Source organism: Amblyomma americanum, chromosome 8 (genome assembly GCF_052857255.1).
Source record: "Amblyomma americanum isolate KBUSLIRL-KWMA chromosome 8, ASM5285725v1, whole genome shotgun sequence".
Classification (NCBI taxonomy): domain Eukaryota; kingdom Metazoa; phylum Arthropoda; class Arachnida; order Ixodida; family Ixodidae; genus Amblyomma; species Amblyomma americanum.
This window is the reverse complement of record NC_135504.1, coordinates 64,587,179-64,605,001: the sequence shown is the minus strand read 5'-3', so window position 1 is coordinate 64,605,001 and position 17,823 is coordinate 64,587,179. Positions and strand designations below refer to the sequence as shown.

Here is a 17,823-nt window from a genome sequence, read left to right as displayed (position 1 = left end):
CTCTTCTGGGGAAAGGAAATGGCGCAGTATCTGTCTCACATATCGGCAGACACCCGAACCGCGCCGTAAGGGAAGGGATAAAGGAGGGAGTGAAAGAATAAAGGAAGAAAGAGGCGCCGTAGTGGAGGGCCTCGGAATGATTTCGACTTCCTGGGGATATTTAACGTGCACTGACATCGCACAGCACACGGGTGCCTTAGCGCTTCGCCTCCATTCAAACGTAACCGCCGCGGTCGGGTTCGAGCCCGGGAACTCCGGATCAGTAGCCCACCGCCCTAACCACTAAATCTTGTTTTCAAGTAAAAGCACAGGCAGTCTGAAACCAAGGAAGTATCTGAGAGTAAATAAAAACTTCTGTCAGTGAACAAAACTTCGCTCACCTCTTTGTTCAAATTTCCATCACAGCAACTTCAGCATACGTCGGGACGCAGCGAGAGGCAGGTGGCTCTTAACGGATGTAGCGTGTGTAGGAGACCTGCTCATCCTTGATCATGTCACGCAAACGGGAGGCAGGAGAAGGAGGTGAGAAACAGGCGGGAGACGATGAAATGGCGCCACGGAGTTCTTCGCGGATAATAGAGCGATTCAACGTGCGTATATCGGCACCGGTAGATGAGCGGGAATCCCCATGATTCTTGAAGCCGGAGTGACTGCAGGTAGTCAAGACGCTGGTACCTGCTACGATTGTGGAGTATCAGGCAAGGGTTCTGAGTAGCGAGATCAGTGAAGGCAAACGAGCCGATGCCCTTGAGGACATGGCGAACGCGGTCGACTTCAGGCATAGCGTTGTTCAAACGGCGGCGAGAGCCAACACATCCTGAATGTAGGATGTGAAAGATTCCTAGAAACTGAACGCGTGTGTACAAACTTTATTATTCGACACTGCAGGGCGAGCTCCGATGGTGTCAAATTTCTGGCGAATCTGCAACTTGAAGTGGGAGCCGTCAGGAAAAGCGTCTTCATGGCTGAGAAGCAAATTCGTGGCAACGTCGGACATATAACATGAGACAGCGTCCCTGCAATTGAAAGCACTTACGCGGTCGTATTGCTGCTGCCAGTCTTCAACGTCGTCGCCACAAAGACACCCGAAAACGGGAAGGTCGCGCTGGCGGGTACTGACCTTGAAGACAGGCTGAGCCGGCGGCGCTGGGACAGTTGCTCCAGTTGACCCCAGGCTGCCAGTGGAAGAATGGGGCCGAGAGTAATTATACGATTGGCGGCCCGGCGGGAGGACAGTGGACTGTTGTGAGCGACTCGACATGCTCCATCGAAGCATAAGGGCCGACCAGAAAACGACCACTACGGCGCTCCAGGGGTCTATGGAGAAGGACAAGGGGAGCAAGAGCATCCTCCACCACGTGTGAGATTCAGAACAGCCGCCGTAGGCTTTATTGCCATCCGCAAGAATGGTGTTTGCTCTAAAGACGAAGATGGTCGACTATGACGAATATCAGGTTCAAGCACATGCTGAAATCATGCGCTTGAACCCGCAGTATACGCTTCGTTTTTTATTTCACTCGACGTTTCGACCAAAGGACCAATATTTTTCAAGAGTGATTTGCCTTCGCTGATGTTTCCCCTTTCAATAGACAAATCGCACGAAAAAGATCAGTCCCTCCCATCGAGACATAAAGTCAAATAAAAATGTTTCGTTTAGCGAAGCGTATACTTCACTATATACTAATTTAAGCAGTCAAGCACATCACGTGATGCCGTCATGTCGTGATATATATATATATATATATATATATATATATATATATATATATATATATATATATATATATATATATATATATATATATATATATAACATCACCAGGAATTGAAGAAACATAACAGGATTTAAATCACGACGTTTCGGCTAGAGGACCAGCCTTTTTCGAAAAAGGCTGGTCCTCCAGCCGAAACGTCGTGAATTAAATCCTGTTATGTTTCTTCAATTTTGGTGATTTTATATTATATTGACCAAATCAGCTGCCAGAAATCACTTTTGGTATATATATATATATATATATATATATATATATATATATATATATATATATATATATATATATATATATATATATATATATATATATATATATATATATATATATATATATATATATAATCTGCATTCATGGCAGATTAATAAAATGAGAAAATTGGTTTTGAGGAATGCAAATGGCGCAGTGTCTGTCTCACATATCGGTGGACACCTGAACCGCGCCGTAGGGGAAGAGATAAAGGAGGGAGTGAAAGACGAAAGGAAGACAGCTGCCGTAGTGGAGGGCTCCTGAACAATTTCGACCACCTGGGGATCTTTAACGTGCACTGACCTCCCACAGGACACGGGCGCCTTCTGCGTTTCGCCTCCATCGAAACGCGGCCACCGCGGTCTCGTTCGAACCCGGGAACTCCGGATCAGTAGCCGAGCGCCCTAACCGCTTCAGTAGTCTATTTTAGTGTTGGTTTCTCCCCTCATTTTTTCCCTGCATTTTCATCACGCCAGAATCGCCAAGAATCTCCGCTGAGGTTTGTTAGCGTGGGGAGCAGCATTTTATACCAGGTAATATAGTCATTTTTCACGCAAATATTGCCGACCAAAACAATTTAAGGACAGTTGCCGGCCCTATTGGTACATGATCTCACCGAAAAACGATTTATTGAGCAACAGACAAGTCCTGACACAAGCTAGGAAGTTCTGTTCAGACGCTACAGAGCGTTGAGCGCGATGAAGCGACAACACTTAAGTGGAACTAGCCCTATCCCCGTCCTGGTCCATTGGCATCTTCGTGTCGTGGTGGTCAGTGGCCACAGACTCTCCTATCTCTCGCAACTTGTTGAGCGTAAGCTTTCGTATTTCTGTCAGCGACAGGGTGAGGTTGTAGTCTCGCTCCATCGTCTGTTGGACTTCGACGCCGACGAGAGAGTCCATGCCGAGGTCACCGAGACTCATGTTGGGATCCAGGCTCGATGCATCTTCGACGCCTGCAGTGACACCTTCATCAGAAATCCGCGAACTTTAAGCAGTGAGGCGAATTTTAGAAGTGGCATCAATAAATGTAAATTGCAGCACATCTATGCCTACAGGCGCACGTTATCATTTACCAACTCAACCACATGACTTAAGGTGGCGCTCACTAGAGAGCACCTACTTTGCGTCTGACATGCCCTGTATGCCTTAAGTTTATCTGCGGAACACTGCGTACGCTGCAATCGAACACTTCAGTTTAAGGTTCCAGTGTATTATAATGGCATTGCGAGTACGATTTTGTGATAAATAAAATATAATGTACTATAAACTGGAGTGAAAGAAATGAAATGAAAAATCTTTATTTGCCATCAAATACAGATGGGGGATTGTAGAAGAAAAGCTGTCGTTGGACAGCATGACGGGTCCACAATCCCTTATTTTGGCAGAGTGGCGGCAACACTTAACATATTCTTGATATGCAAACATATACATACATATTAAATATGATACAGGCTTAGTACTCGTAAACGAAAACAACAGAAAACAAAAACAACAGAAAACAACAGCGGAACTCACTTCTACAAATCCAAACGAAAGCAACAGCAAGGCTAGATAACATTACATATAAACCAAATACATCTGCCGGAGGTCCTTGTAGGTTGCCGTGAAGAGGTCAAAACGGACAGAATTATAATAATTCAAAAGCGTTGGTATTGTGTACTTAAGGCACTGTTTCCCGTAACTTGAACGTGACATTGGTACTGACCAATCCTCGAAGTGTCTTGTAAGGTAACTTGGAGTTCTGTCTTGTAATTGGGATAGGCGCTTAACATACTTCCTGATGAATAGTTCTGGTAAAGCCGTAAAAAAACACAGTCAAACTTGCTGTATTTACGTATAAAACCTATAGTTTCCTCATGATTTTGTACCAAAGTATAAGCCCTTTCATCTTTCTGTATACGTTCAAAAAGTAGTACAGCATGCATGACACTACCAAAAATGCGAGCTAGATCGTAAGAGTGCTACTACGGCATGTTCAAGTATTACCCTGTGGAAGTAAATTTCACGCTATAGTTCATTGCAAGGTCACCAAACGGTGTTAGCTATTCAGCGTCACTTACCAAAGAGGTGTGCAACTGTTTGTACGAGGTCCCTCGAATTCGCCTTCGTGTCATCTGCTCTTTTCGACGTGTCGGCTTTGACGAAACTGGAGACAACGGGGCACCTCTGGTTCAGGAATCGATCTAGCGCGCTCAAGCAGCTACCGATTCGTTGTGGAGCTGAGCCGCCGACCGACGCATCAGCACCCATGGACTCGTGGAACGCTCCGACATCACCAATGGCGCCCCACTGAATGGCCAGTCCTGGATAGTCAGTGCGCGCAACATTCCTTATAAATTTTATACCTGCAGATATGTTAATCAACTACAGAGCTGAGCCTCTTAGAATCGCCACCGACAACCGGTGCTAACATTATGAATAAAACCTAAAAATCGAAGGCTTCAAATTTCTTCGCATCTCCCCGACATTGGCTTGAGCCAGCATATTTGTATCAAGATGCGGCGACAAAATATAATTGCAGATTAACTGAAACGTAGGTATTATGTATTGCTATTCTCTGCAAGAAAGAAAAAGATTCATTTTTTTGTGGTATTACAATTCGCCTACATCAAAACACTAACCTATTTGTGTTGTTACGCAGGCTGATTATATTGCTCTTATTTGGGCGTTTCACGCAACATGAGCAAAGGCTTTTCGAAAAGTGGTTGATGGCAAACGGCTGAAACCGATGACTTATTTTTGCCGTCATATGGCCCTTTTCAGAGTATTTTTTTCATAGTCCACTTAACTAGTTTATCGACGAGTAAACTTTGAGCAGAATACCGGCATTCACATGGGGACTGAGTGATTTTCATAATGCCTTAATGACTAGGGGAATACTCAAGTTTAATTATGATGGGAATAATGTTCAGAAAGAACCGATACCTTTTTATGACAACGTATCTCATGCTTGGCCCTTTTTTCCAGCATTCAGTGAAAGCCGTTAGAATATGAAAATAAAACTATCCGACTGCACTCATCCGCTACTCTACTGCGATGTTTCCAAACGTCTTTTAACTAACGAAACGTATACCCGCTTACCGTGCCAAAGTGAGCCGCCACCGCTCATATAGACGGGTTGCACAATGTTAATAATAATAATAATTGGTTTTGGGGGGGGGGGGGGGGGAAGGAAATGGCGCAGTATCTGTCTCATATATCAGTGGACACCTGAACCGCGCCGTAAGGGAAGGGATAAAGGAGGGAGTGAAATAAGAAAGGAAGGAAGAGGTGCCGTAGTGGAGGGCTCCGGAATAATTTCGACCACCTGGGGATGTTTAACGTGCACTGACATCGCACAGCACACGGGCGCCTTAGCGTTTTTCCTCCATAAAAACGCAGCCTCCGCGGTCGGGTTCGAACCCGGGAACTCCGGATCAGTAGTCGAGCGCCCTAGCCACTGAGCCACCGCGGCGGGGCTGCACAATGTTACAAATAAAGGAAAAGGAGGCTACCTTGAGGTAGTGTCTTCACTGCTTTCCCTTCCTTTTTTTCTTTTGTGAGTGTGATGGCCGAATAAAAGCACCTTCTAAAGTCACTTTGGGTTGGTCTGCGTATCAATTATCTCAAGTCATCTTGCACGCTTTTCAAAATGTTTCGGATTAGTGCGTTGACGCACTTTCTAGACTATGCTGTCAGTTGTTTCGTTAACTTCGAGGCAGTCAGCGCGCAAGCTTAATTTGTTCCAAATGCGCTTGGCAGCGCTACGGTACAGTAGTGCGAGAGCATAGTCACATGATTTTTGTCATAATTCGCTTACTTTCTTTGAATCATGACCGAAACACCACTCAGCAGATACACCGTTACAAAACGCTTAACCTGCTGCTTCTGAACCACATAAGAATTGAAAGAAACGCTTTTGTGCCTAAAATGAGTATTACCAGTGGTGCATAGTTATTATTAGCTAATTAACTAACCAAGATGAATTAAATGTGGATTAATTGACCAAATATTCAAAACATTGAAACAAAGGGTTTAAAAGTGTCAAATGCTTGAATTAAAAGCCAGTGCTTGATGATGATAAATGAGAAAATTTAGAGTGTGTAATTGAAACAATTGAAAAAACGAAAAATGCGGTCAGACTGCTCACAATGTAAACCATAACCCACTACGCTATCGCGTCATACACTTAAGGCGGAGCTTACGTGTCCTCTCCACTTTTTTCTACAAACAGGTGCCTTTACGCTTTCACATTATTAAATGCGAACAGCAGAACGCGTAGGCACGGTGCGTGTTTCTTTTGCATCGCCCCTGTACTTTGACCTTCATGCTAGACCGTCGCGGGATCACTCCGATTATTGTAGCGCATCCTGTAGAGGCCGGAAACTAAGAGCTCGACTCACCGGGAAGCCCATCCGCGACGCGGCGCTCACAGATGCGCTCTATCGCCGCGTTAGCGTAGCCGTATCCGGTCTGCCCAATGTTCCCGTGTCCAGATGCCAAGGATGAAAAGGCGACGAAGTGGTCCAGCTCCGGGCACAACTTGCGCGACAGTTCGTCCAAGTGTCGCGTGCCGTCCACTTTGACTCTGCACACTGCCTCGAAGGCCTCGGGGCTCTGGCTCTCAAGCAATGCGTCGCAAAGCACCTGGAGCCAGAAAGCGGGCCGATTTGCAGTAACAAAAACAATAAGTGCATTGGCGACAAGGTATGCGCGTGTCGCGATCATACGTATGGTTATTCATTTAAAGGACCTATTTAGGGCCGGAACGTCTCTTCAGATTCAGAATAACTTTTAATGTTTGAACCGGCCCCCGTACCCACCCTCTCCGGCACGGCAAGCAGGCCTCCGGGAGAGGAGTAGGGAGTTTATTCACTAACTACAAGACTAGCACTTAAATTTAAGTGATACTGCAGCTGCCGGTTGCGTCAGTTCCTTTTGCACCCTAGAGTCTGGGCTTCTTAATATTTCATTCCATATTTAATCGTCTTTTCGGATGCTAGGTTCGGGAAGCACAAGGAACAAGAATTAAAAGGGACCAGTGTAGGAGGAATGCATTCTATCAAAATCTTGGTGTGGGCTAGTCGGTGGTTCATCTTAACTAGGAGCAGGGCAGCGCAAAATACAGCGACAGAAGGGGAAGACACAATGCCAGTCCTGTTGTTTGCGTCTTCCCCTTCTGTCCCTGTTTTTTTTTTTTGCGCTGCACAACTCTTATATAACATGAACTCCCGAGTAGCCCACACCAAGGTTTTGATAGATTAAAAGAATCCACGGCAATTTCTTAACAAACCAGTCAAGCAGCAATCGTTATGCAGAGGCGGGTACTTCACATGTGCCGGCTAAAGAAAACCCTGACTCAAATATAGGCTTTCTGGTGAAGACGTTTTCTTATTTATCGTTTTTGGTGGATTGTATTAAGGCAAAAGCCTTCAATGGCTCATACTCTCGTCCGTCCGTTAACAGAGGGTGTCACACGTGTGAACTCGGGAACTAAAAAAAAAGATACGATAAAACCAATGGTTGCTTCAGATAACAAAACACGTTATGGGGCTAGTTGATGAAGCATATTTTCTGGAAGTTCTTTATAGCGCCCGTCCTGTGTACTTTTTCCTGTGTCCTTGTGTTTTGTAGCGCTATAAAGAACTTCCAGAAAGTTGCTTCAGACAGAGGAGGAAAAATGAACCAAATGAACGTTTGATGACTGTAGGGGACTAATGAGTTAATTAATTATAGGCACAAATGTTTAAATTGCGTCCAAATAGCGCGGACTTCAATATAGCCACGGGAACAGTGTGACGTCACATCCACCAGAAGTCACGGCAGAGTGGAAATTGCCACAGAATGGTCAGAAAAACGTCAGATTTGTATCAAATTAGATGGAAAAATGTGTAATTAAGTGTAATTAATATTTAAGATTCCCGAAAGATGTATAATTTGGGTATCCATATAGCCACGAGAACGGTGTGACATCACACTCACGGAAGTCGTCACGGCATTGTGAAAATTGTCACAGAATGGTCGGCTTTTGCCTCGCAACACTTGTTACCAAAGTGTCTCGTAATTTTTTAAACAGGGCTGTAGCAGCCGTTCTTCAATTCCTCTATTTCATACAGGCCGCTTATTGCACTTGCGCAGCACAATCGAAATGCACGAGAGCTCAACGAAGGTATAAAAAGACAAAAGTATACACAGGCCTGCAAGCCTGTGCCAGGAGGAGCCCAATCTCTGAGGATTTCTCGTCCAACCACCTGCCACCGTTGTGAACTGAGCCGGCGTAATTATACGGCAACGTTCCAGACACATCCCAAATAGCACCTCGAGGATCACACTTGGTATTGGTAATTTCCTTGAACCTGTTACATTTAATGAAGCCGGCATGGCCGCCTTTAGCAACCTCACATTTCTCGCTCTGCAAGCGAAACTGCACCAAGAGACGTATGTAGTTATGTGCACCTAAGGAGAGCTCATAATGAAGTGGCAGGTTCATCGTCATGATCAACCTGACTGCATCCACTGCAGGGCAAAGGCCTCTCCCATGTTTTTCCAGTTAATCCTGTCCTTTGCCAGCTGCGCCCACCCTATGCCTGGGAAATGTTTTAATCTCATCCACCCCCCTAATTTTCTGCTGCGCTCCGTTACGCTTGCCTTCTCTTGGAATCCACTCCGTTGCTCATAAAAGCCAGCGGTTATCTTGCCTTCGCATTACATGCCCTGCCCAAGCCCATTTCTTCCTCCTGATTTGGACTAGGATATCATTGACCAGAGTTTGTTTCCTCACCCACTCTGCCCGCTTCCGGTACGCAATCCACTTACCAAACCCAGATTGAAGATACCGCCGACAGCTCCCTTTGTTGAAGCCTCATCGATGATCTTGCGAGCCCCGCATGCTGTTGAGGCGTTGGCTCTAGTCACGCGGACCTTAGCGCCAGCAGCATGCCACCGCCGGAGTTGAAGCTTCTGGTACCCCGTCCGCACACCCGAGCGGGAACTGAGCAGGAGGCTTCTGCAGCCGCGTCCTACCATCCAGTTGGCGAGCTCCAGGCCGAAGCCACCGAGGCCTCCTATGATGACGTACGACTTGTCCTCGTAAAACCAGGTGCGCGCTGCCGCCTCCACTGCGAGGAACGATGCCGGAGCCGTCGTGCGGGTAGTCTCTTCCTCCCGAACCTACGAGACATTTTGATCATCATTCATATTATCAAGGTACCAAAATCCACCACAGTACGAAGCTTTCCGTCGCTAAGTGCGGCCACCTTATCTCTGCTAACATCCTAACCTCCTCTGGTCACTTGGCTTTTGCCACCGCCCGTTACATTTTGCCTTCACTCGGAATTGTGTGCGTCAACATAAGAGGCAATCTATTACCTTTCCTCGCTATGCATGATCAGCCAATGTTAACTGTTCTCTTAATTACGTATCCTCATCTTGAATTCAACTTTGCTGATATTCATAAACATATCATCAGGTACTCAGCTGCTGACCTGAAAGATGCGGGTTCGATCCCGGCCGCGGTGGTCGAATTTCTATGGAGGCGAAATTCTAGAAGCACGTGTACTGTGCGATGTTATGGCGCGTTAAAGAACCCCAGGTGGCCGAAATTTCTGGATCTTTTCATTACGGCGTCCCTGGTAGCCTGAATCGCTTTGGGGCATTGAAACCCCATAAACCATAATCCACAAGGGTAGAAACTTGGGCAAGTCGGTAACGGTGATCCATGGAAAGTGAGAGTAGCGCAAAACGGGACAAAGGGACAGAGAAAGACAGACACAACACAGGCGCTGTGTTGTGTCTGTCTTTCTCTGTCCCTTTGTCCCGTTTTGCGCTACTCTCACTTTCCAAACCATAATCATACCCTCAGCATCGATTTCCTGCCTTACTTCCTTTGCTATCTTTCTGGATTACTTTGTTAGATCCGCTCATTTATCATCCGTAAATCGCTCCTTTCTCCTGAATTTAATGTCAGGGCTTTTTGTTATATTCAATGTTTCTCCCCGATAGGTGCATTCTGGTAAGAGGCAGCTATTATGTACTCTCATCGTGAAGGATATTTTTAATGTGCTATTCATGACCTGAGAGTATCTACATATACACTCCACCCTCTTTTATTACTGTTATTTCCATCTGATTACCCGGATCTGCAGTCAATTCTAGCCCTCCATAGATGTAATTGTTGTTGTTAGCCTATCAAAAGATGGCACATACCCACACTTGGGGATCGGCCAAGAATCGGGTGGCTGTTCACTTGAACGCAGTTAATAAAAAGGAAAAGCACGTGGGAGCGCAACACCGGTGAATTCTTCCTCTTGAACAGAAAAGGGATGAGAGTTTTGATTTCATAGTTTTAAGAATAATAATAATGAGAGGGATTAAATAATAATAATTATGTCAAAATGTAATAATTTATAGAAACGAAAATATTGGAACACTTAGTGAGGCAGTCGGTATGATTCTATCAGGAAATTTTGAACAGCGGTACAAACAGATCTGTGGCTGAACCCAAATGTGGTGGCGCCAAATGATAGCAAGAGCGGGGTGCTCAAACTAAGGCCAAGATGCTGCAAGGGCTCCTCCAGCAACCTTTTTCTCAGAGAGTTGAATCGGCGACAATACAGCCAAAAATGTTCTATAGATTCAGGCTCACGGCAAAACGCACAAAGGGGAGAGAGCGCCAAACCCGACTTGTGTAAATAGAAATTTAGAGGGGGGATGCGGCAGCGCAGCCTCGTCAGTGATACTTCAAGCTGCCGAGAGCAACAAATTTTCCTGTTCCAATAATACTTAAGGTGCTCATAATCCGCCGATGTTAAAACTGTTGTGTCTTGCGTGCTTAAAAACGCACGTCGCCGAAATCTAGATGCTGTAATATAGGCTGTAGCCGGGATGATGGCAACGCGGGGCCGCTGAGGGAAGCCTTTGCGAGATTGTCAGCAATCTCATTTGCTGTCACGCTGCTGTGGCCAGGAACTCATACTAAATGAACAAGGCTCAAATGCGGAGGACGTAGGGACAAGAAAGTTGTTAAAATGGGACCGTCAACGTGTGCAGCGAGGGACGAACACAAAGATAAAGAATCAGTAATTACTGCAACTGCTGTAATAGAGGGGTCTAACTTGCGTAGAGCAAGTATAACTGCTAGAAACTATGCTTGAAAAATAGGGCTGAAATCTGGAAGCCGCAGTGAAAAGGACCAGTCTAAATGTGAGCAAAATATTCCCACACCTGCTTTTTTATCGCATTGCGATGCGTCAGTGGCTATTGCTATATCTGTAGGTAGGGTCCTCAGATGATCTTCTAGAAGACCATTTAGAATACTCGGTGGCAAAAGTTTTGCATTTTTGGTGCTGCTTCCGATGGTCACAAATACAAACAACTCACAACACAGTAAAAGCCACGACATACCACCGTGTAAATATGCGTGTCAATGGGAATTACTGACCTGCATTCAGTCAAAGTAAAGTCGACTATTTTATAATATGGAAATGTAAAACACGTAAAGGCAGCCGAAAGTATGAGTGGTAAGTTTTCTAGATATCAAAACTGTTTTACAGCAACTATATCAACTACATCAATGTGTTTGGGCACTGCAGAATTAGCGTATATTTATGATAAGTAGAAGAGCGAACATAAGAATGCTGTTATGTAAAGTCAAAATTAACAACCACCTAGTTTTCATTTTTTTTTCAGCTGGGTTCTAATGGCTTGGAAAGAAATTTGCGTGTACATTAGGTTTGCACTCATTGGTCCCATGTTACGGTCGTATGCGCCGTCATCAGCGCAATGGCGTCTCCTGCAGCGCAAAGGCAGCTCCACTTTTACTGCACTTGATCATGTCCGATGCGGCCATTCTATCCTGCAAACATTCCTATCTCGTCTCCCATATTACTCTCCATCGCCCCCTCCTACGTGTTGCCTTCCGTATAAATCCACTTATTTACCTTAAAGCAGTATCGGTTACTTGTCATCCAGATTATATGCTCTGCCCAAGTACAGTTCTCGTAATATATTTCAGTTTCATTCTATAACACCTGTTTGCTCCCTAATTCATTCTGGTTCGTTCTTGACTCTGAATGCTTCCACTTCCATTTTCTTATAACTCGCTGCATTGTCCACGCCTTGATTGGGAACCTGGTGGGTAGCCTCCAAATTTCTCGCGCATAGGCCTCTTCTACATCTATAAGAATCAAAGTGGAATTACCTCTAGGATAACTTTTCCAGTGTGTTCTCCGGAGTCCATGAAGCGGAATGCCTCCTCCGCCTCCTCCCGTCTGAAGCGAACCGTGTCCAATGGTCGCACCGTACCGGATACGATGCCCTCCTCGACAAGGTCCCTGACGCGACGTTTCTCATCCGCCGCTGCCGGGTCTTTACCGTGCAGTGTCTCCAGATGGATGCCGCAGAAGGTGGCGCTCTTCCGGAAGAACGACATGCCCAGCTGAAAGTCCTTGGCCACGTCGAACTTGCCGACATCCAGGAAGCGGCCGTTAGTCGCCAGGCAGCGTACACTAGCCTCGAGCTTCTCTCCGAACAAAGAGTTCAGCACGACGTCCACCCCTAGTGTGAATGAGAAAGACGATGAGAAATATTTCTTGGAAAGCACAAAGAGAAAGAATTTATTTAGTCAGTGTAAACAAAAGCAAAGGAGGCGTTTTTAGCGAACATTATTTTTCTACCAAACTTTAAATTACTCATCGCTTGGTAACAACTTTTAAAATGACTTTCTCATGATCCCTTTCAATCGGCAGCACGTAACTGCCGATAGACTTAGTACGATTTATTATAATTTTTTCAGCATACCCCTAAAGGCCCTCCTTCCCGTGTATTACATAGGGGTTTGGTGCGAAAAACATGTACAATGAACATCATTAACAAACAAAGGAATAATAAACAGGCTAAGTATAACATGGAAAAATAACGAAGTCAGAATATAGCGCAGAAGTACACCGTACCTTTATAGTGACAGCGTTTACAGCGCATAACAGTGCGAGAGAATAAGATAAAACATTTATCACACAGGTCTCCAGTTCAAACATGGCGTATGTAATTGTAATGAAGGAGATCGCGGTCGGACGGCTAAATTATGGGCGAAATATAGAAAATTTTACTGCGCTGTATTCCAAGACCACCCACAGTTGTTCGACACTTTCCTTCTTCCAGAACTTACAATTATGCTCATAAGGTCTCTGTATGTATTAGAAGAAATAAATATACTGTGCGCTCCACAATTCGTCCACGTCCAGTAGCTTCAGGGGGCACTAACAATGGGAACTTTAACCGAGCCAAAATGAACTAAACAAAGAGCGGTAAACGCGCGATTGTAGTGGAGACATCCAAGTAGAGTGGGAGCATCCCCATGCGAATATTCTTAACTGGCTCTTCGTCATATTATTGAATTTGAACTCACCCCTGTGCTTCGTTTCCCGAAGAACGTGTTCTTCAAACGATAGGTCCTGCACATCGGCGATGTTCCGGTCCTCCAGCTGTGAAAAGCGGTGCTTGAGGAACTCTCGTTCTTTGTTGCAACCTTAGAAACAGGACATAAGGCTGTTATGGGGCAAACTGTACTGTTCGTTTTTTTATAGGAAAAAAATAGAAGTGATTGCACCTTTTCTGACAGTCCATATAGGTAGGCACTGATAGTAGCTACGCAGGAAAAATATAGCGACCTGGGCAGAAAGCTTTCTTTTTGCTAATGAATAAGGAAAGCGTAAAAATTGTTTCCCGTTTGTATGAATCTAAAAGGTTTCGAAGCCTTCCATAAAACAATAAAATGTCAATGAAGACGAATATACTTTTCCTAAAGCACATTTCCCGCTGTAGATTTTCAGTAAATAAAGTTTTGCCAGAAAGACTCCGCGGCTTCGAAACAACTGCCTCATGGTTGAAAAAAATCAAGTGTAAAGGCGCTTGCTCTGTACATCCCGGCGCGCCCCGGGATGTGTAGAGAACAAATAAGTTTATTTAAAAGTACGCAAAAGTCTCAGTCTAGGCGCCTCTTATGACAGTCCTAAGGGTTAGAAGTGCATATGATCAAGGACTAGAATAAAAGTAGCAGAAGTTTGTTATATTGTTTCGACACAGATTACCAATCAAAGGCGCGGCAGTGCACATTCTTTTCAGTTCGTGGAAAGAAACCACGGAACCGCTGACCGGCAACACAGGAGGGCCGATGCAAAGGACCATGTACTACAATAAAACTTTGCTTGCGGCTACTTGGAGCATGATATTCCTATGGGTAACGATGAGCGCAAACGTAAGACTATCGCCTATCCTCGTGCTTGTCTTTTCCTTGTAGATGGTCTGGAGTCTGCGCTCATCGTTCACTATTAGAAGACCATGAGCAACGCGCGCATTTTACCCGTTTTATTTTTTGCATGAGATATATATGGATATATTTACACGGAAGAAAAGGGCACGCGTCGCCCACACAAGGGTACCGCAACTGTCAAGCGTAACTGTTAAGTGTAGACAGTCCCGACCCGCAAGCGCAAATTTGACAGCGCGATGGCTCCCCCCGTAAAACAGAAGCTACCTGCAACCAACAAAGAAACGAGACCTTACAATAACAACGCAAGGTGGTGTTCAATGTGTTGTTTAAACAGCCTATAATAAAAAGAATTGTGTGAAGTTTTACGTGAAACACCCTGCATGCACTTAAGCTATAGTTGCAATGAAACGTCGGATTCTTTTTACTATGAATAAGCTAGCATGTCGCGAGCGGCACTATGCCACCAAGCTTTGGAGCCGACTACACTGTCATGGTATTTCACTGTTATTTGATACAGCTGAACTTTTCTGCATCTAGAAGCCTGACGGGAGCTAGTCTACCCAATTTAAATTTGTATATACCACCACACTGAAGTCAAAAAGTGACAGTTAATGGAGATTCCAGGTCCCAAGATAGCACTGGTGATGCGCAAGCTCCAACTCCAATGGCAAGCTCAAACTCACGAAATTGAGCACTAACCAACAGTTGTGTAGACAGTGCATCCAAGCGAGACCGCAACGGCGATCGCCGCCTGCCCGACACCTTCGCTGCCACAGTGAACCAGGAGGGACTCCCCGGGCCGCAAGTTCCCACGAACTAGCAACGCATAGTAGGCGGTTGAGTAGGCAACGGGCACTGTGCATGCCTCGTCGAGGCTCCATGCGTCGGGAACCTCCCAAATCAATGCCGGGTCGGCCGCTACGACCGTGGCCAGGCCGTTAGCGGACAGCAAGCCCATGATTCGGTGTCCATCGGGGTCACGACCTGAGAACTCCACGCCAAGAAGGCTGTCCCAGGTAGCCATGTCGCCTGCGCATAGCCAACACAGAATTCTTTGCGCAGGGAACTCAAACCAGTGCTTAAATCGCATGCGTTGCTGGCGGTCAGCACTCCATTATTAATTGTGCACGCTATATTTCCCTTTCTATTCTTGAGCAAGTTGGGCAGTTTGGCAGAAAACTTAGCAAGGACAATTTTTTGAGATTCGGTGCGGTTTCCCCAGAAAGTACCACTCCAAAAGCCATTCAACAGGTACGCTATCGTCAAAACGACCAAATCAAGAGTGGCATTGATCGATATAGAAGCTGGCGCGTGCGCCCCCGCATGAAAAGCACAACAACATGAAATCAATTGTTGTTCCCTTTACTTCTGGCTGATTTGCAAATCTCTGCTCAAAATGGCGCTGCCTCCCTTATTTTTGCAGAGAATTAAGACGCTACTGTTGTTTTTCTTTTTTTGTATACTCTTGCAAACTGCAAAACGGTTCAACTACCAGAATAAGAGAACTGAATTTAAAAAAAAACAGCTTTATGGTCCCCGCCTTTCTCATAGTGCCAGAATGGGGAACAGGATACTGACTCCTGCAGTAAAGCAGCATTAAAATACAGTCCGGTTTTCTCATTGCATCATACGCTTTCGCAACAAGCTGCGGTGAGCCTTAAAGCATGCACACAGCGGTCTAAACAGACTTTTTGGCACAAAAAGAACAGCCAAAATGTGGATACGTTGTGCACGGCACTTCACAACCACAAATCGTTGTTTTCTTCTCGTTTTTTTTTTGCCGATAAAGTGGTCCTGTTTGTAGCTAATAGCAGCTGCACGTTCTGGCCTGTTGAAAACAAATAAAGAAGGCCGTGGTTCACATCGGTTTTTGTTACTAGTGGCTAGCGGCGACCGCAAATTGACTGTTCGCTGCTCGCCGTTTTGTTAAAGGTCACCAGCACTTACACATCATAGCATGAGCTCAATACAAGTAGCAATGAAATTAAAATACACATACTTGCTTAACGCTAGCCATTTCAATTCACATTTGACACGTATCAAAGCTCGTAGTACTAGGCTATGCACTTTCTGAGCTGCGAGTCGCTGCGGTTCTATGAAACCTTTTTCTCACGCAAAAAAGACTATCCGCTTCAGCACGGACTGCGGCGGTACTCTCAGTGGCCTTAGACGACATCCTGCGCTTCGAAGAATCGAACGCTAATGCAGTCGAGCTCTTCTCCAGAGATTATCGCATGCTGCTATGCTGACCTTCCCCGATTTGTACCCCCCTAGTCTCTTTCTCAGGAGTAAGTCCGTTGAGTTGGCGCACGACAAGCATTTGTGGCGAGAGGATTGTCATGTGCAAAGTTAGGGACTAACGGCGGGTTTTGAGTACTAAAGTTGTCATCGCTCCCCACCTAGGCAGGTTGTTTTCTTAGAATGTGGCCTGATGGTTGAATTTAGCTTGAGTGAGAAACTTAAAAATAGCTATTTGACTTCACATTCTGCAGATATAAAACAACAGCACTCCTTCCTATTAGCAAGCTATCTTTCTAAACGTTCAGAATTAAAATCATCGCTTTCAGCATCGCATCGTGTGCCCGAGAACACACCTATACCCTTGTGTACCCTAACCGCTTCCTGTGAAAGCTTACCAGGAAGGACGTCCAGCGGAAGCTTTCCAGTGGCAAGCAACACATCCCGGGAATTCACGGGAGCGTAGTACACGCTACACAAGATTCCATCGAAACCGCTGGGTGGAGAGGCGCAGCGAAGCGGGGACTCGTACCATCGCAGGCTGGACAGGTCTCCGCGAGTCTCCACGTTGAGGAAGGCGTACTCGGTCATCGTCTTCGGAACCCCATCTGCCGTAGAGCACGGACAGGTACAGGCTGAACATCATTTTCTGAGGGAAACAACTTCCATAGTTTTCTGAACTGAATTTTATTACTAGCTAGTCTGTCGTACACGACTAATCTAGCCCACTTCACCACAGAGCACACACAGTACTGAAGCGTTGAGGTGTCTTGAAGATTTTGTGAGATTCAACACGTCATTATCATAGTCATCATTCTCAACATAAGGTAGGACGAAGGCCTCTGCCATATCCCTCTAATTAATCCTGTCCTGCGTCAACCGTGGACGCGACATCCTCCCATGCTTCCTAATCTCATCCTCCTACGTGATCGTGTGCAACTGGCACCTACAAATGCGTATGAGGCGCTAAATAATAATATTATCTGCCAGCCATGACTCACTTCTCTCAAGGCTGCAATATTAGACGGACGGACGGACGAACGGACGGATGGATGGATGGATGGACGGACGGACGGACGGACGGACGGACGGACGGACGGACGGACGGGGTTGCCAACCGTTGCTACAAGCCTTACAGCCGGAGTGGCCGGAGCATGCCGATGAAATGTATTACCCGCAAAATAGGTCACGTGACTCCGTGACGTTATCACAACTTGCCCACCGTGGCATGGGGCACAGAAATTAACGACTTGTCGCGAGAGGTTGCTCTGGAAGAGCAACGTCTCACAAGCCCTACCGGTGGCTGTTTCAACAC

General features: G+C 45.7%; 1 protein-coding gene across 1 annotated transcript in view; it reads right to left on the bottom strand.

The window, feature by feature from the left end:
* Positions 1 to 2,734: 2,734 nt before the first annotated feature.
* The window catches only part of LOC144102448 (fatty acid synthase-like), a 54,922-nt gene continuing 39,833 nt past the window's right edge, over positions 2,735 to 17,823 (bottom strand). Inside the window, exons 17-24 of the mRNA XM_077635717.1 lie at positions 16,907 to 17,116; positions 14,970 to 15,299; positions 13,407 to 13,526; positions 12,201 to 12,556; positions 8,819 to 9,172; positions 6,406 to 6,649; positions 4,084 to 4,326; positions 2,735 to 2,976 (exon numbers count right to left, since the gene is read on the bottom strand). Of these exons, the coding sequence (XP_077491843.1) occupies positions 2,735 to 2,976; positions 4,084 to 4,326; positions 6,406 to 6,649; positions 8,819 to 9,172; positions 12,201 to 12,556; positions 13,407 to 13,526; positions 14,970 to 15,299; positions 16,907 to 17,116 (2,099 nt within the window). The remainder of the gene's footprint in view (positions 2,977 to 4,083; positions 4,327 to 6,405; positions 6,650 to 8,818; positions 9,173 to 12,200; positions 12,557 to 13,406; positions 13,527 to 14,969; positions 15,300 to 16,906; positions 17,117 to 17,823) is intronic.